Source organism: Elephas maximus, chromosome 1, assembly GCF_024166365.1.
Source record: "Elephas maximus indicus isolate mEleMax1 chromosome 1, mEleMax1 primary haplotype, whole genome shotgun sequence".
Lineage (NCBI taxonomy): Eukaryota > Metazoa > Chordata > Mammalia > Proboscidea > Elephantidae > Elephas > Elephas maximus.
The window spans coordinates 100435621-100454737 of record NC_064819.1 but is presented as its reverse complement, the minus strand read 5'-3'; the positions used below and the strand labels follow the sequence as shown (position 1 = coordinate 100454737).

General features: G+C 49.5%; 1 protein-coding gene across 7 annotated transcripts in view; it reads left to right on the top strand.

Moving 5' to 3' along the window:
- Window positions 1-19117, top strand: part of CPNE5 (copine 5) — a 108909-nt gene that overhangs the window by 81966 nt on the left and 7826 nt on the right. For 6 of the 7 annotated variants that reach the window (XM_049890996.1, XM_049890975.1, XM_049890985.1 and 3 more), the window contains 3 exons: window positions 8552-8605; window positions 13070-13131; window positions 18793-18839. In XM_049890996.1, the coding sequence (XP_049746953.1) occupies window positions 8552-8605; window positions 13070-13131; window positions 18793-18839 (163 nt within the window). Of the gene's footprint in view, window positions 1-8551; window positions 8606-11306; window positions 12838-13069; window positions 13132-18792; window positions 18840-19117 lie in introns of those variants that run through there. The other variant, XR_007518247.1, reaches the window with a different exon arrangement.

Here is a 19117-nt window from a genome sequence, read left to right as displayed (position 1 = left end):
TCAAAGCTGCCCCCTGCCCTCAATCAGAGTGGTTTCAGGGCCTGTTGAGTATCTTTGCATTTCAGGGAAGAGTCCAGAATAAGAGAATAGGGGCCAGGAAGCCTTGGTCTAGACTTAGCCCCACCACTAGCTGGATGACTCGGAACAAGGCACCTAATCCTCTCTAGAGGTGATAGCATTTGCCCTCAAAGGACAATTTCTGCCTCTGAGCCTTTGCTTGTGTGTTCTCTTTCTCACGGAATGTCCTTCCCACCGTCCAAATCTAGCTCTGGTCCTACTCTTCTAAGTGGCCTTCCTCGGCCCCTCTGTCCTCCTGTGCTTTCTCCTCCTTCTAACTCATGGACAGAACAGTTGTGCCAAACTTCCTTAACCGTGGATAGTTATGATCCTAATAACAGCTTGTATCCATATCCTGACTCTACTACTTACTCGCTGTGTGACCTTGGGTAAGTCACTGAACTGATAATAAGCTGAGGTTAAATAAATTAATAGGACAGTGCTTGGCCCTGAGTGACCAATACATAAAGTGCTGTCATTTACTGTCATTTATTGAGTGCCTGTGTGCCAGAAGATTTACCATTTCACAAGCACCCTGCAGGTCTGGTAGTATTTTCCTCATGTAAGCAGCCACCCAGCTAGTGAAGTTAAAGAGCTGGATTTGACTCCCATCCCTGAATCCGAATTCCTCGCCCTGTACAGTGTACATATGCTGTATCTGTGATGCAGTCGCAGGTTGTTCATAAATATCACGTCCATCTGATCAGAGCCAGAACACACAAGACGCTCCCCAGGTGTTAATACAGGAAAGTAGATAGCAAACAATAAACAGAAGTCAGTGTTCACTCTTAAGCAGCGGTTTCATGGTGAAGAGTCAATGTTTAGTCTTATGTCACTGGGCTGGCATATCTCTTGGCTGGCTCTGCCCACTTCATAGCTGGTCCAGCTCTCCACCAACAACTTTGGGACAGTTCTAGACCAGCATCTCTGGAAGCAGAACTGATCTGAGGGCCAACCCTATGTGGGGTGTACAACACAGAGTCGGCAGCAGAACCCCTGCACTCTGGACAGACACCACCCCAGCCCTCCAGTGCCTCAGACTGCGGCCACCCCAGTACCTCAGACTGGGGGGACCCCTAGTGCCTCGCACTGGGGGCCTCCCAGTGCCTCAGATAGGTGTCCTGTGCCACCTCTGGGCCTATCTCTCTCGGCCAGGGTTTCTGCTGCTGCCCGGGCCTGCCCGCGGTCTCAGCTGCCTCTGGTGCTGCTGCAGCCCCAAGTGTGTTACAGCTCTCAGCCCACTCCTCTCAGACCACTCTGCTGCCACTTCTCTGCTCGGCAGATGCCGGCTTCTGCTTTTCCTGGCTCTGCCTTCTACCAAGTCCAGAATATCTGCTGCTTCTGGTGCCAGTCCCTTCTGATATATCTCCAAATTTCTTATCTCCCCACCCGACTGACTTCTCCACTCTAGGACAACTATGGGGGGGCGGTGTTCTTCAGCACAGAGTTCTGTGTCCCCAGGGGATGTACTCACCCCCTCCTCCAAGAGCCAATCATTCACACTCTCCAGCCCAGGAAGCTCCAGTGAGCCCGGCTTCCTGGGCTTTCATTGGCCTGGCCACAGGACTTAGCATCAGGCCCCAGGTCATCCCTCTTAGTTGGGCTGGCCCTCACTTATTGGCCTCAGTTGTGGTTCTATCGCAAAACCAGGACCAAAGGGCAAATCGTTCACTGAAAAGGGATGCCATTCCCCGCACCCTGAACTGAACCACTTTTCTGCATGGGTAGGTCTTGTGTTCCCATTGAGACTTTATAGTCCCCAAAGGCAGGGAAAGTGACAGTCCTTTCTGTTGTGCCAGGGCAGCGCTGGGCACACCAAACCAAAAAGCCAAACCCATTGCCGTGGAGTCTGACTTATAACAACCCTGTAGGACAGCGTAGAACTGCCCCATAGGGTTTCCAAGGAGCGCCTTTTGTTTAGTAGCTATAGCTCTTAACCACTATGCCATCAGGGTTTCCGCTGGGCACACAGTAGGTGTTTATTATACACACACTGAATTAGATCAGACAAAGCTATTGTGAAGATGGAGGGTGGATGAATTTCTCTGAAGGGGCTCCAATACTCTGAGTAAATTGTTTTGTTTTCTGCATCTACAAAGGGAAGGGCTGTCTTTGTGGCTTCTCCCCTCCCCATCTGCCCACCCAGGCAGAGAGAAGTAGGCTCCTTCCTCTGGTCTCCTTTGAGGAAGCTTTTAGGGAGGTGAAGGGAAGGGGTCAGGCCTCCTGGAGTTGGGTGTCTAAGGGTGCTTGACAGGCTCAGAAGAGGCCATAATCTCTCAGGCTAAAAGGAGAAAAAGTTCAATTGTTTTCTCAGTGGTTGATTCTTGCTCCTTTGCATTCAACAAAAGAAAGGCAGACTTGGGAAGCAGAAATGCTGTCTTCACGTATCAGAAACATGGACAGGTGGAAAATGAATTAAATTTCTGGCAGCCCCGGAGGGCAGACCTTGGATTGTGGCGGGGTGTCACTCCCTGTTTGGGCTCAGGAAGGCCCTCCTAGAGTCAGAGCTGCCTAAAGAGAGAACAAGCTTCTGACAGTAAAGGCCCACATCTCCGGCCCTGACATCATCCTGTCAGACTCCATGTCCAGCTGTTAACTGGCCCCTCCTCAGGCTTGTTAGACTTGTCAGTTCCAACTCGTAGCAACCCTGTATGACAGAGTAGAACTACCTCATAGGGTTTTCTAAGCTATATTCTTTACAGAAGCAGATCACCAGCTCTTTTCTCCCATGGAGCCACTGGGTGGGTTCAAAGTGCCAACCTTTCAATTAGCAGCTGAGTGCTTGACCATTGCATCACCAAGGCTCCTATCCTCCTCAGGCTAACCTTCCAAAACTGAACACGTTAGCTAAAGCCTCCCCACTCCCTCCCTCCGTCCTAGCCAGCCAGCTCCTTCTCCAGTGTTCCCATCACTAGGGCCCAAGGTACCTTGGGAGTCATTCTTGATTACCTCCCAGCCCACATCTGGTCCACGATTGAATCCTGCCCCTCTACCACCCAAATATTCCAACATTTGTTCCCTTCATCTCCGTCCACCATGTCCTTATCATCTCCCCTGTGTGGGGGCTTTGCAACAACCTCCTAATGGCCCTCCTACCTCCTTCAGTCCTCCACTTAGTACCCAGAGTGCTCCACCAAAATGGTGATCTGACCACATGGCTCCCTGGCTTAGAACCTGTCTGTGCATCCCATCCCCACACCAGCCATGTTGCTCACAGGGCAGGTAGAAGGAGATTCCAGAAGACGCCCCCACCCCAGCTGAGATTTGTTTACCTACAGGGTGAAGTCTAAGCTCCTTCACACAGAATACTCTTTATTCACCCCACAAGCCTGGGTGCAACAGGTATACCAGGTGCTGTGGAGTTGACTCCAACTCATGCTAACCCCATTTGTGTCAGTGTAGAACTGCATTCCATAGGGTTTTCATGGCTGTGAACTTTTGGCAGAAGATCACCAGGCCTTTCTTCTGAGGCACCTCTGGGTGGGTTCCAACCTCCAATCTTTCGGTTAGCAGCTGAGTGCTTAACCGTTTTTGCCACCCAGGACTCCTGTGCAATAGCTATGTGTATGTAAATAGCTACATAAATCACACACCTTTCAAGGCTCCTCACATCTGGCCCCTGTCCCTGCCCCTGTCCTCTGCTCTTCTCCCATTTTAGCCCATCACGCCATCTGAGGCTCTGTGAACTTCCATGCTGTTTCCACCTCCATAACTTTATCCACGCTGGTTCCTTCTGGAGGGACCTCCTCTTCTCTTTTCTTTACCTGGTTAGGGGCCGCCAGTCCTTGTAGACTCCCTTCAGATGTAACTTGTTCCAGGAAGCCTTCTCTGCCTGCACAGCCACCCACCCCAGGTCTGGATTAGACACCCCTCTTTGGTGGTCCGAGGTGTCTCCCTCCCCACACAACGATTCCCTATTTATGATACTTTCTACCTCCTCGAAGACCATGAGGGTGGGATGATGTCTCACTCACTGTTGCATCCTCAGAGCCAGCACAGCCCCGGGCTCATCAGAGCCACTCAGTGCCCCCTTGCACGTAGGCAGACCCCAGACCTGCCCTGGGGTCATGAGGGCCAGGGAAGAGGGAAAAAAGAGAAGACTTAGTGGAGTCAGGAGGGAGGGAGGTTCCTGAGATGGCCTCTAGGGGGCACTGGTACCCTGCCTGGAGCTTCACAGCCGCAGCCACTTAGGGCTGGAGAGGCTGGTACCCTGGGGGCAGAGATGCCTGGAGTATATGAAGCCTTGGAATAAACAGGTCACCTTATCAATGCCCACCTCCCGTGAAGCCCTGGGAGCAAAACATTGCTTTAAGATTAAAACAGTTATGATAGAGAGTGGAAATGTGGAATAGGGGCGAATTTTAAAGATAACACAGAAGGCTTCAAAGAAATTTTGTGCCTGTGGCCAGGTCTTTGGGCTATGCCCCGACCTCCAGGAGTCCAGTCCTTAGCTGGAGGGGTGCTTTGGAGTTTGAGATGCACTCGGTTCAACGCCCCAATGGGAGAGATTGGGAAACTGAGGCACAGTGCAGCATTGGGGCCGTGTTTTTGCCCTCATCTCAACAGCTTGCTTAGATAGTAAGGTGTTTTCCCTTGGGTATGTTTGTGAGCATGGGGACATCTGTGTGGCCGGTGGAGGAGGCATCCCCCAGTGCTAAAGAAAGCCCTCCAAGGTCTCCTCAGCTTCTCTCCCCGGGTTCTTTCAGCATTTCATCCAGGCTGTCAGATTCCACCTGCACAGCTTGCCAGCCCTTCCACCTAAACTTCCCACCTGTGCCCCAAATCCAGCTCCTCCATCCTTCTGTTATCTGGCATCACGGTCCCTCCCCCAACCCCATGGCCACCTCCAGGACCCAAGATCTATGGTCGCTTCTTGACAATGCTGTTTCTGCCATAGCTCAGCACCTGTCCCAACACCCCCAGGCCCTCATTACCTCTCACCCAGACTAGCGGTTGTAGCGTAATAATGAACATAACAACAGCTGACACTTATACAGTGCTTACTACATGCCAGGCCCTGGTTCCAGCGCTTTACTTGTATTGACTCATTTAGTTCTCATACTTCTCTGTGAGGTAGGTACTCTTTTTATTTCCATTTTTACACATGAGGAAACTGAGGCACAATGAGGTTAAGTACCTTGCCTGAGGTCACACATCTATTAGGGGGCAGAACCAGGTGAACATCTCCCTGGCAGTCCCCTATCCTCCCTTGTACTCACATCCCCCGGGGTCCCAGCATCCTAGAGGGGCTGTGATCTTGTCCCCTACCAGCTTAGAGCTCACCAGAGTTCTTTGCTGGTTTCTGGATGACGTTCAAACATTTAACTTGGCATTCTAGGCTCCTTTCCAGCCAAGCCCAACTTACTCTTCCACCCCGTGGTTCTTCCATCAAACAGGACCCCAGTTCTGTGTTTCTCCCCAACCAGTCTTTGCCCACAACTTCTCCTCTGTCTGAATTGCCTTCCCTTGAACTCTCATGCCCAAATCCTTCCTGTCCTTCAAGGTCTGGCTTCAACACCACCTCCTCCAGGAAGCCTTCACTGGTACTCACACCTGGAATGGTTTTCCTCCCTCCAACTCCTTTGACACTTCTCTAATTCTTCCATTTTTGATGCCCCTGTCACTTGTCCTGAGTAACCAGTCGTTGTCGAGTCAACTCTGACTCATGGCGGCCCCATATGTGTCGGGAGTAGAACTGTGCTCCACAGTGTTTTCAAATGGCTGATGTTTTGGAAGTAAATCACCAGGCTTTCTTCTGAAGCGCCTCTGGGTGGACTCAAACCTCCAACCTTTCAGTTAGTATGCAAGCGCATTAACCCGTTAACTGTACCACCTCCAGTATATATCTTGGTTTTCCCACTGGAGTGAAGATCCTTGAGGGGAGGAACTGACATCCTCCACCTCTACCCCTTAAGTATTTCCTGAAGGAACGTGTTGGTATTGACTATCAAGGTGGCATCAATGTATGGAACACTGGCCTGGAGGCAGGAAGCCTCGTTTCTAATTCTGTCACTTTCCAGATCAGCTGTGTGACCTTAGGCAAATCACTTGTCATCTCTGTGTCTTAGTTTCCTTATCTCCAGAAGTGGATATCAACACCCACTCATGCAGAAGAGACCTGAGCTAAAGATGCAGCTTGTGGCCCCTGCAGAAAGAACAGGACATGTGGGAGAGGGGAAGTGAGTTCCCCAGAAACCAAGAGGCCACAGAGTGGGTGTGAAAATTACCTCCCTCTGTTTAATGGGAGGTTAGGGGTTTGTTTTTTCTGTTTGTTTTTTTTTAGGGGTTGGGGAAAGGTTGTACACAACTTCCCATGTAAAAAAAAAAAAAAAAGGCTGGGAGCACAAATGCAGTCAGTGCAAAAGTCTCGTGGGGGGCTCACAAGGGCAGGGTTGCTGTTGTCATCGTTGCTGGGTGCCGTCAAGTAGATTCCAACTCACCGCAACCCCACGTGTTACAGAATAGAACTGCCCCATAGAATCTTATGTGTATGTGTGTTTTTAAATACATTCTACATTTATTTATTGCTTTAAAAATAACCAAAAGAAAAATAACAACAACAAAAACAATGAAAACCCCAAAGCCAAATCAATTGCCCTTGAGTTAGCTCTGACTCATGGTGACCCCAAGTGTGTCAGAGTAGAACTATACTCCATAGGGTTTTCTTTTTTTTTAAATAATTTATTTTATTTTTATTGTTGTTGAGAACATAAACAGCAAAAACATATACCAACTCAAGTTTTTACGTGTACAATTCAGCAACATTGATTACATTCTTTGCTTTGTGCAACCATTCTCACCTTCTTTTTCTGAGTTGTTCCTCCCCCATTAACATAAACTCACTGCCCCCTAGGTTTCCTATCTTTCAAGTTGCTGTTGTCAATTTGATCCCATATAGATAGATCTTAAAAGAGCATGATGCTCCAGGCAGACATTCTTTACTAGTTAAGCTAATCGATTATTTGGTTTTAAGACAACTACAGGGGATGTTTTGGTTTAAGGTTTAAAGATTATCTTAGGGCAATAGTTTCAGGGGTTCATCCAGCCTCCATGGCTCCAGAAATTCTAGATTCTATGAGAATTTGAAATTCTGGTCTGCATTTCCCCCCTTTTGATTAGGAGTCTTCTGTAGAATCTTTGACCAAAACATTCAGTAATGGTAGCTGAGCACCATCCGTTTCTTCTGGTCTCATGGCAAAGGAGGCAATTGTTAACGGAGGCAATTAGCCACACATTCCATTGCCTCCTCCTATTCCTGACACTCCTTCTTCCTTTGTTGCTCCAGGCGAATAGAGACCTAGTTGTGCCTTGGACGACCCCTTGTACCATACGGTTTTTTTGACTGTAATCTTTACAAAAGCAGATTACCTGGTGTTTCCTCCCACAGAGTTGTGGGGTGGGTAGTCCTCTTCCTTTAGCCCAAAATTTCTCAGCCTTGGCACTGTTGACATTTTGGGTGGATAATTCTTTGTTGTTGGAGTTGTCCTGTGTGTTGTAGGATATTTAACAGCATCCCTGGCCTCTACCCACCAGATGCCACTAGCACCCCTCCCCCCTGCAGTTGTGACAACCCAAACAGTCTCCAGACATTGCCAGATGTTCCAGGGGCAACGGGGGCACAAAACCACCCTGGTTAAGGTCACTGAGTTAGCCTACCAACAAGTATTTTTTTCAGCATCGGCGATGAGCCTGGAGTTCCTGGGTAGTGCAAATGGTTAAGGCACTTGGCTGCTAACTGAAAGGCTGGAGGTTCAAGTCCACCCAGAGGCATCTTAGAAGAAAGGCCTGGTGATCTACTTCCGAAACATCAGCCATTGAAAAGTCCATGGAGCACAGTTGTACTCTGTCACGCATGGCGTCGCCATGAGTCAGGGTGGACTCAACGGCAGCTGGTTTTTACTATGAGCCTAGCCCTGCGATTTACTCTCTGACGTCAGATCTGGTTTGGAAGCTAAATCTTACACATAAAGAACAGTTAAGGAGGTTCTCACAGTCCTGTAAGGGCCTTGGTGGTCTAAAGGGAACCCTTGATGGTTCCAGGGCAGCCCTTTGGGCTGGGACTTGAAGGAGGAGCAAGGAGAATTGGAATTGGTCAAGGGAAGCAAGGAGAGCACTTTGGGTGAGGGGAGCAACCTGAGCCAACACACAGGGCAGGCACAGGCAGAGCCGCTTTGCGACATCAAGTCTTCTTTGGCTACACTGGGTGGAGGGTGTGTTTGGGGGAACAGTGGGAAAGAAGGTTAAATTAATATTATTCTTGATGTGGGTCGTGGGACACCGAGTCTAATCGGGGACCCAACTGTGTAACTCTGAATGTCAGACTCCCAAAAAACCTCATGGGCCCTGAGCCTTCCTCCCCTTGCCCCCAGCCCCAAGTCTTCAGAGTCCACTTGATGGGACCGAGACCACACCCAGGGTCGGTGAAGGCCCTGGGGGCTCCGCCTTGACTAGTTGGAAATGTTCCTTCTTACCAGATAACTGATTTTTCCTGCAGGTGGTAAACCCAAAAAAGAAAATGAAGAAAAAGAAATATGTGAATTCTGGCACAGTGAGTAGGCACCCCTCCCTGCCGTGGGTATAGACATTCTGCTCCCCAAGATAGGTCTGGTGTCAGGGAGCCTTGTATGTCAGTCTGTGCACATGTGGAATGCGGGAACTAGAGGCCTGGAGAGGCTCCGGGGTGCGGAGGGTGGGGTGGAGGGAACCACAGCCAAGCCAAGATGGTAGAGACAACACAACAGGGCCCTGACACAGAATAAGTGGCAGAGAGAAACTCTGGTGGGGAGTTACTGTAGGAAGGAAGAGGAGTAGTATTGATTGTGCCCCTACTCTGGGAAATTCCCCATTTCAGGGCTTTTCACAGGCTGTTTCCCCCAGAGGCAGATCTTATCATCCCCTTAGCATGAAAGAGGAAACCCAGGCTGCAGGCAGGGAAGTGACTCAGCCAAGGCCACACAGTGAGAAATCAGCAGAGTGGAAGTCAACAATACAATCGGCTCCAGGGCTGGCAGCTGTTGTGGGCGCTGCCCCTGCTTAACTGTGACCATCCTGGGCTGACTCATGGGCCCAGTGGCTTCTGGGGGCTGGTTGTCAGCACATTCGTACATTCATTTGACATGAATTTACTGAGGCTACTACATTTACATGGCAACTCATCGGGTTGCTACTAGTCAGAATTGACTTGCCGGCCACTAACAAAACCCCATGTGCCAGGCACTGTTCTGGGCACCAGGGGTACAGCTGGGAACACTTTGAACCAAAATCTCTGCCCTCGTGGTGCTAATATTCTAGTGGGAAGAGAGAGAAAACAAATAAACCAAACCTGTTGCCATTGAGTTGATTCTGACTCGGTGACCCTATAGGACAGAGTAGAGCTGTTCCCATAGGGTTTTCAAGGAACAGCTGGTGGATTCGAACTGCCGACCTTTTGGTTAGCAGCTGAGCTCTTAAACACTGAGCCACCTGAGCTCCAGAAATCAAATACACACACATATATACCTATGTGTGTCAGGTGGTTATAAGTGCCGCGGAAAAAAAATACAGTAGGGAATGCCAGGGGAAAAACTACTGTTGTATGTAAGGTAGTTAAGGCGAGCTTCTCTGGGAAGGTGACATTTGAGCAGAGATGCAAAGAAGGTGAGGGAATAAGTACTGAGGATAAGGGGAAAGGGCCTCCTCGGTAGAGGGAACAACAGCATGTGCAAAGGTCCTTAGGTCGGAGCTTGCAGTGCACGTAAAGAACAAGCCAGTGTCTTTGTAGTGTAAACATGCCCACACTCATCCCCTTGGAGTCACCTCACCACTCTAGAGGTCCATGGCCCCATCATCGAATGCAGCCAAGCTTAGTGATTTGAGTCAGGGAGACTGTAATTTCAGACCTGACTAAGAAAAGGTCTTGGTCAGGAGAGCCCTGGGGTTCCTTTGAGGAGCCCCATTTTTTTTCCCTTTTTTTGCAGAAAAAAATGTGTTTACTGTGCATTTTTCCAGATGTCCCAGATGCTTGTGCTTTTGCTGTGTGTTTTAAGATATTGAAATCTACCAAAGAACGTTTGTGATTTATGTCAGAACCTCTGACGATTACTTCTGGAGGGGCTGTGAGAGGAACAAAGAAGGTCACACCTTTTGAGAAAATGGATGGGATCTGCCTTCAATTTTTTTACTTATTTAATGTGCTTTAAGTGAACATTTATAAGTCAAGTCAGTGTTTCATACAAAAACTTATATACACCTTGCTATGTAACCCTAGCTGCTCTCGCCCTAAGGAGACAGCACACTCCTCTTCACCCTGTATCGCCTGTATCCATTCAACCAGCTCCTGTCCCCCTCTGCCTTCTCATCTCTCCTCCAGACAGGAGCTGCCCACATAGTCTCATGTGTCTACTTGAGCCAAGAGGCTCACTCCTCACCAGTATCATTTTCTGTCTTATAGTCCAGTCCAATCCCTGTCTGAAGAGTCAGCTTCTGGAATGGTTCCAGTTTTGGGCTAACAGAAGATCCGGGGAGCATGACCTCTGGGGTCCCTCTAGTCTCAGTCAGACCATTAAGTCTGGTCTTTTTATGAGAATTTGAGGTCTGCATCCCACTGTCCTCCTGCTCCATCAGGGATTCTGTGTTGTGTTCCCTGTCAGGGTAGTCATTGGTTATAGCCGGGCACCATCTAGTTTTTCCAGTCTCAGGCTGGTATAGTCTCTGGTTTATGTGGCCTTTTCTGTCTTTTGGGCTCATATTTACCTTGTGTCTTTGGTGTTCTTCATTCGAGGAGGCTCATTTTTTCCATCTGTAAAATGGGCTAATATATCATCCCTACAAAAAAATTTTTCTTTTTTTTTTTTACCCTGCTTACCGTACAGGGTGGCTGTGACAGACACATGAGAGATGCAGGCTTGTAAACTGCAAAGTGTTCTGTACATTCAGAGCAGATTGACCACTGCTTCTCTGACTGTAACTATTTCACAGACTGGGGCTAGAAGAAGTATTTCCTTTGTCCAAAGCGGCAGTTCCTCTCAGCAGGGATGCTGTCAGTGTTTGGGGCAGGAGAATTCTTTGTCTCACAGGTGCACCCTGGCCTCTGCCCATAGTTGCCAGTAGAGCCCCAGTCATTGTGAGACCACCCACCCCCCCAACTCTCCCATATGTTCCCAAATGCTCCTAGGGGAGGCAGCACCTCCCCCAGCTGAGAACTCTTGGTTGAACAGCTAAAAAAAAAAGCTTGAAAACCACTAACCTTGTTCTACCTTCTTTCTTTAAAGATGAATGAAGAAACTGAGGCCGAGGGAGGGGACGTGATTTGTTCCAGGTCACCCCGCCTTTCCCAATCATCACCATAAACATCATCCAGGATCCAGGATGCTTGTTAAAATACAGAGGCCCAGGCCAGTTCCCTGGGGCTCCATATTAGGAGGCCCAGGCTGGGGCCCAAGAATCTGTGTTTTTGACTAGCGTATTAGGGCTTTTGGAGCCCTAGTGGCACAGTGGCTGAGAGCTCAGCTACTAACCAAAAGTCAGTAGTTCGAGTCTACCAGCCACTCCTTGGAAACCCCATGGGGCAGTTCTACTCTGTCCTATAGGGTGGCTATGAGTCAGAATTGACTCGATGTCAACAGGGTTGGTTTTGTTTTTATTAGCACTTTTGGTACCTTACTAGGAGCAGGAATCACCTGGGGATCTTGTTAAAATGTAGAGAGTCTGCATTTCTGAATTTCAAGGTGATGCCGATGCTGCTGGTCCACTTTGAGTAACAAGTCCCTGGGTGAATCCTTGTGGTCAGGCAAGTTAGGGAATTGCTTCAGCCCAGGGCCTGGGGTTCAATCCCAGCTGTGGGTTATACTCCTGTGAGGAGCTTTAAAAAGACAGACCCAGGGCCAGAGCCCCTCCCTGGAAATTTTGGTGTAATTGGTCTGAGGTCCCCACAAAGGCCGAGAGATGCTTTAAAAGATCACCAGGGATTGCAGTGATCGTCAGTCAGGGTTGAGGGCCACTCCAATCCTGGTGAGTCTAAACTACTACACTTGGAAAGAAAGGAGGCTGTGTTCATCCAGGTGCCTCACACCATCACTCCAGTGGGTAGCTGTCTCCAGGGCCCAGCCCAGTACTCACATCCTTCCCATTATGCAGGCTAATGGCTCATTAGCTTTGCCAAGCTGAGGCGATAGCTGCCCTACCCAGGGAGTTGATAAAGATAGCTGAGTCTGCCCCAGTGTGGGGGCTGCCAACATACTGGAGAGGAGTTTGTCCTCTTACATAGGTCAAAGGTCTCCTGTCCCAATCTTGCCTTCTTTAATTGGTTTAGGCTGCCAGCCTTTCCCTTGTCTTGTCGATCCTATTCGTTGTTGTAATAGCTGCCAGGTAGCTGCCTCGAGCTGGCACCTTCCAGATGGTGGAGGTCAGCAGGCCTCTGCTTGGGAGGAGGGGGAACTGGGGTGGTCAGTTACCTCCAGGGAAAGAACAGGCTGCTTATGAGGGAATTGGGTCTGAAAGGGTGGAGGCCGAGAGATCCCAGAGGGATGCAGTGGACAAGTAAGATTTGAAAGAAGTACACAAGAGGTGTGTTTCGGGATTTATAGTCAGTGGGACGTGGAGGCTGGGGTTTGTCAGCACTGGGAGCTTGTTAGCCTGTGTCGGGAAGACCCCTCGCCCTCTGCACCCCATGCCAGGGGTCCTGGGACTGGAGAGCAGGTGCCCTCTTGGGGGAGCTCTGTGCTCTACTGACAGAGAAGGGAACCCTCCCAGAATGCAGTTTGGCATCAGGATCAAGAGTACAGGTTCCGGAGTCAGACCCAGGTTCATATCCCCACTGTGCTTCATCCTGTCAGTGTCCTTGGGCACATTGCATTACCTCTTTGAGCCTTGGTTTCCTTAGCTGGAAAATGGGGGTAGTAGTATCACCTCTTCATAGGGCTCTTGTGGACACCGAATGCAATAATGCATGCAACACAGGCACTTATCGAATGCTGAGGAAATGTCTGCCCTCCACCCCGGCTCCCCGCTGACCAAGCTTCCTCTTGTTTTCAAGGTCACACTGCTTTCCTTCGCTGTGGAGTCAGAGTGCACATTCCTCGACTACATCAAAGGAGGGTGAGAAAAGATGTGGCCTCAGGGAGAGGGGAGGGGCCCCACACACCCATACGACCAGTTCTGGTCCCCCCCTGGCCGGGCCTGTGATGCTGGGCTCTGGGCGATCCCCGACTGTCTGGTGGAGACAACTCACCCAGCATCCTGCATGCCCCTGGATCCTGAGTGGCTGCACAGGAGCTCCTGAGCCAAAGAGGCTGGCCTGGGTCACACCAGCTCCCCAGACAGAGACAGGATGCTGAGATGGTATGGGACTCCATGACAAAAAGAGCCAAAAGTTGGGGAGGTAGAGAGTCCTGGTCTGGGAGTCAGGAGGCCTAGGCTCTGGTCCTTCTTTGCCATGGATTTGCTGAATGACTTTGGACAAGTTGCTTTCCCTCCCTGGGTATCTTATTTCTGCCTTTGTACACAAAGAAGTTAGAATAGGTGAGTTCTCAGGTTCCTTCCAGCTCTGAGCTTCTGATATGTCTGATCTGTTCTGGGGACAGTGATTAACCTGCCCAGTGGTATCAGAGACCTGTAAGGGGCAGGTGGGATTGGAGTGAGCCAGGGGATGGTCCTGGGGCTTGCAGGTAGTCAAGCATGAGTTAAGGAACAAAAAGAACCAAAGGGTACAGTGTCCAGGACATGGGAGGCAGGGAAGCCACCAGAGGCTCCAGCCAACAGCACTTGGGATGAAAGCTTGACTCCAAGCTGAGGGCCTGCCCATTGTGCTCCCTGCCAGGACAGGTGCCAGGTCAGAGTGTGGGCAGCCAGGAGCCTGCAGGTGCAGGCAGGTGAGTGACTACACCTGTCTGGAAAGGAGACAGGCAAGGGCAGCTGCCAAAGGCTTATCCCAGCCAAACAGGCACCTTAGCTGCCTGGTTCTCCAGGGCAGAGGGAAAAGTCAGACCCTGGGAAGCCACACTCACTTTCCCATGACATTGCTCCCTGCGGTCCTGAACCTGCGCAGCCTTGATGGTGCAAGTTCACCTTCTGTTCAGTGAGCACACCCTCCCTCCAGTCATCCAGAGGCCTCTCTGCACCTATTTGCCCCTCCTTTGAGCTTTCTCCCACCCTGCCCTTGCTCCCTCCCCATCAAAACTGCCCCATCCTCTACCCCGTTAAGCAACAAGCCACCCCTTACATTCCGAAAAACCCATTGCTGTCCAGTCCATTGCAACTCATTTTGACCCCAGTGTTACCAAGTAGAACTTAGCTCCATAGAGGTTTCTTGGCTGTAATCTTTATGAAAGTAGATCGCCAGGCACTTCTTCCATGGCACCATTGGGTGGGTTCAAACAGCCAACCTTTCAGTTAGCAACTAAGGACAAACTTTTTGGGCCTCCCAGGGATCCATGGGGTCACCATGAGTTGGAATCAACTCCACAGCAGTGGGTTACATTCCTAGCACCTTGCAATTTTCAAACAATCCTCATCCTATTTATCCAACTCATTTGCATAATGCCCCCAATGCATGAGCAGAGTGGGCAGGGTGGGGACAATTATCTGCATTTACAGATGGAGAGATGACATAATTTGCCCAAAGCCACACACCTAATCGGGGCAGGGCTGCCTTTACTCCACGTTTATTGCCTTTCGTTCCATAGTAATTAATAATCCTGGCCCTGCCTGCCTCACTGCTACAGGGTGGGGTGTGATGAAGAGAGACGGCCAAGTTAAAGGGCTGGATGCTGTGAGGTGTCACCGGGAAGGGGCCGAGGAGGCCGGGTAACTGCACAAAACTGGCACTGGCAGTACTGGGCAGGTTGAAGCCCCAGTGCCAGCCCTCCCTACACCTCTCTTTAAACTCTCCAGAGAGTCTGAGGGAGAGCTGGCTCCAGGGAGCAGGCGCCCAGCATGCATGTCTGGGCAGGAAGCTTATGGAGGAGGCATTTGTCTAGGGATCCTCTCCGCCCTGGCCTCTCTCACCTACCCTCCTGAACCCCCAGAGGAAGGGTACAGTCACTTCTGCCCCTATGTTGGAGGAAGAGCTGGGAGCTCAGGGCTTGCATTCTACCCTGCTTTGCCCTTTAGTGGGGAGATGAGACTGCAGAGAGTAATTTTCCCACAAAAAAAAATGCCTGTTTTTTTAGAACCCAGAGCAGGGGACTAGTTAAGGAGTAGGGCCTGCCTCATTCCTCACTGTGTATTTGGAAAAGCCAGCCTAAACTGTGCCCCTCAGCTGCAGTACTGGGGGCCAGAACCCCTGCCCAAGGGTGGCCCCAGAGCAGGGGTCTGACCCTCCAAATGTCTCCCTTTCCCTAACAAAGACACAATCTCTATGTTCCATGCTGGGAAGTGACAACAAACTGCTGTAATAAATAGTTCTTCATCCTCAGGGCTTACTACAAATCAAGGCTTATTTTTCATTCATGGATGGGACAGCAGGGATGGTTGAGAAGACTCTGCTCCGTGCAGCCACTCAGGGACCCAGGCTCCTTCTCTCTTGTGGCTCCTTTTCTCCTAGAGCCTGGAGTCCATTGGATGCTCTGCCCCAGCCAGGGCTTCAAACTGGTTCAAACCCCTGCTAAGAATTTGCATTTCTAACAAGTTCCCAGGCAATGCTGATGATACTGTTTAGGGACCGATTCTGAGAACCACTAGTAGAGCAGTGGTTCTCAAAATTTTTTATGCATAAGAATCACCTGAGAACAAAATTTTAACTCACAAAAAGAGACCAGACTTACTGGCCTGATGGAAACTGGAGACACCCCAAGAGTATGGCCCCCGGACAACCTTTTAGCTCAGTAATGAAGTCACTACTGAGGTCCACCCTTCAGCCAAAGATTAGACAGGCCCATAAAACAAAACAAGACTAGAGGGACACAAGCGTCCACGGGCAAGGACTAGAAGGCAGGAGGGGCAGGAAAGCTGGTAATAGGGAACCCAAGGTTGAAAAGGGAGAGTGTTGACATGTCGTGGTGTCGGTAACTACTGTCACAAAACAATATGTGTACTAACTGTTTAATGAGCAGCTAGTTGGTTCTGAAAACCTTCATCTAAAGTACAATTAAAAAAAAAAAGAGAATCACCTGGGGATCCTGTTAAAATGTAGATTATGATTCAGTATATCTGGGGTAGAAATGCAAGTTCTCAGCAGGGGCTCAAACTGGAATGAACTGATTCGAAGCCCTGGCCCCAGGTGGCAGATGAGGGGAAAGGGTGTGGGAAGATTCAGGTCTCCTACTAACCATGTCCTTGACCATCCTGGGGGTTGGGGGTCCCATGAACAGCAGCTTAGTTGTGATCAGGTGGAGAGAGGGCTGTGGCTTCTCATAGGGACCATCTGCTAAATGCTGGTGACATGAGGCCTGCCTCATCTTACATCATCCCCTGGCCCAAGTGGGAACCACCAGAAGCTTTCCCCATGTGTGATCCCAGAACATGCTCCTTAGAATCCTGGATGAGGCCAGGGGATGGGGGCATGTTGGAGTCTCTGGGATGGGGGCATGTTGGAGTCTCTGGGATGGGGCCCTGGAATTTGCTTTTTAAACAATGCTTATCCTGTAGTATGACAACCCAGAACTAGACTTTATAAGGGACTCATGTCCTAGTCAGCTTTGTTTTGCAGCGTCCAGCCCCTAGAACCACCAAGCCCCCAGAAAGTTTCAAGCCTGAAATCTGAACCCCCCAAACCTAACCTTTTATTGTGGAAAATTTCAGACACATCGAAAAGTAGAGAGAAGGTACTATATAAATGAACCCCCTTGTAACCTTTACACAGCTTCAACAATTACCAACTCACGGCCAGTCCTGCTCCATCAGCTCTCCCCTCCATCCAGTTATTCTGAAGCAAATCCAGGACAACATGGTTCATCCCAAAATACTTCAGGATGTATCTCTAAAATATGAGGATTCTCTCTCTTTTAAAAACATAACCACAATACCTCAGTTACACCTAAGAATTGTTGTGAGGTGCCGTCAAGTTGGTTCCAACTCATAGGATCCTGTGTACAACAAAATGAAACACTGCCCGGTCCTGCACCATCCTCATAAGCATTATGCTTGAGCCCATTGTTGCAGCCACTGTGTCAATCCATCTCGTTGAGGACTTTCCTCTTTTTCGCTGACCATCTGCTTTACCAAGCATGGTGTTCTACTCCAGGGCCTGGTGCCTCCTGATAACACAGGCAAAGTATGTGAGACAAAGTCTAGCCGTCCTTGCTTCTAATGAGCATTCCGACTGTACTCTTCCGAGACAGATTTGTTCCTTCTTCTGCAGTCCATGGGATATTCAGTATTCTTTGCCAACACCATAATTCAAAGGCATCAATTCTTCTTCGGTCTTCTTATTCATTGTCCAGCTTTCTCATGCACATGAGGTGATTGGAAACACCATGGCTTGGATCAGGCATCCCTTAGTCCTTAAAGTGACATCTTTGCTTTTCAACACTTTAAAGAGTAATTCCTTAATACCACACATCTAGTCAGTGTTCAAATGTCTCCGATTGTCTTATAAATTTTAAAAATGTTCCTCATCAGAATCCAGACGAGATCTATATTTTGAGATTGCTTCATTTGTTTCTTAATTCTGCTTTCATCTACGACATCCCTCAAGTACCTGACCGAAAAAACCAAACCCATTGCCATCAAGTCGATTCTGATTCATAGCAACCCTATAGAACAGAGTAGAACTGCCCCACAGGGTTTCCAAAGGCTGAAATCTTTATGGAAGCAGACTGCCACATCTTTCTCCTGCAGAGCGGCTGGTGGGTGTAAACTGCTGACCCTTGTTAGCAGCCGAGCGCTTTAACCACTGTGCCACCAGAGCTCCTTCCAACCACCTGAAGGGCTTGTTTAAACAGATTTCTGCCACTCTCCCTGCCCTCACCCCAAGAGATTCTGGTTCAGTAGTTCTAGAGGAGGGCCTCAATGAGATGGGTTGACACAGTGGCTGCAACGACGGGCTCAGGCATATTAACGATCGATCGTGAGGATGGCAAAGGACCAGGCAGTGTTCCATCCTGTTGTACATGGGGTCGCCGTGAGTCAGAACCAACTCAATGGCACCTAGCAACAGTCACAGAGGAGAGCCTGAACTTTCTGACAAGTTGCCAGGTGAGGCTGATGCTGCTGGTCACTTCTCATAGCGTTCCAATAGAGTTTCCCATAGCCTGGATTTTGCTGGTTGCATTCTCTACAGTGTCCCATATTTCCTGCAAACCGCTAGATAGATCTAGAGGTTCAATTTTCTGGCAAGACCACTTCGTGAGTGGTGGGTCATTCTTCTCGCAGGGGATGCACGATATCAGTGTGGCTCTCTTTTTTGTTGAATAAGCTTGACCCTAAATCCGAACCCAAGTTTGAGCCTGAAATACAGGCACGAGCTTACTCCAACTCTATCTCACTGGCCTCAGGTGGGCCCAGGGGTCAGGGTTGGAGGAGGAAATAAGTAATCATAATCACGTGTCCACACAGATCTTAATCATCTTCAAAGAACATTCTTACAGCTAAATTCTTTTGATCCTCAAAACAAATCCTTTAGGGGAGGGTGTGCTGGCGTTACTATCTCTGTTTTCCAGAATCAGAAGCTGACCCTTGGCGAGAAGAATGACTTAACCAAGACAGGCACCTGGCAGACAGAGGGGCTGGGACCACAGCCAGGGTTTCTTACCCCTGTCCAGCGGTCCCCACAGCCCTGCCTCTCCTGAGGTAACTTCCCTTCTGTTCCCTTTCTTCTAGGACTCAGATCAACTTCACGGTGGCCATTGATTTCACCGCCTCCAATGGTGAGTGGTGGTCTAGTGGTTAAGAGCTACAGCTGTTAACCAAAAGGTCGGTAGTTCGAATCCATCAGGCGCTCCTCGGAAACTCTGTGGGGCAGTTCTACTCTGTCCTATAGGGTCACTAGGAGTCAGAATCTACTCGACGGCTACAGGTTTGGGGTTTTTTTTTTTTTTTTGGTTTTTTTGTTTTTAATAGTGAGTGGGGAAATGGGCAGAGCAGGATGGCGGGGTGGGATTGGAAAGACAGAGGCGGGCTAGAAGGGGAGGGTTTGAGGGCTGTG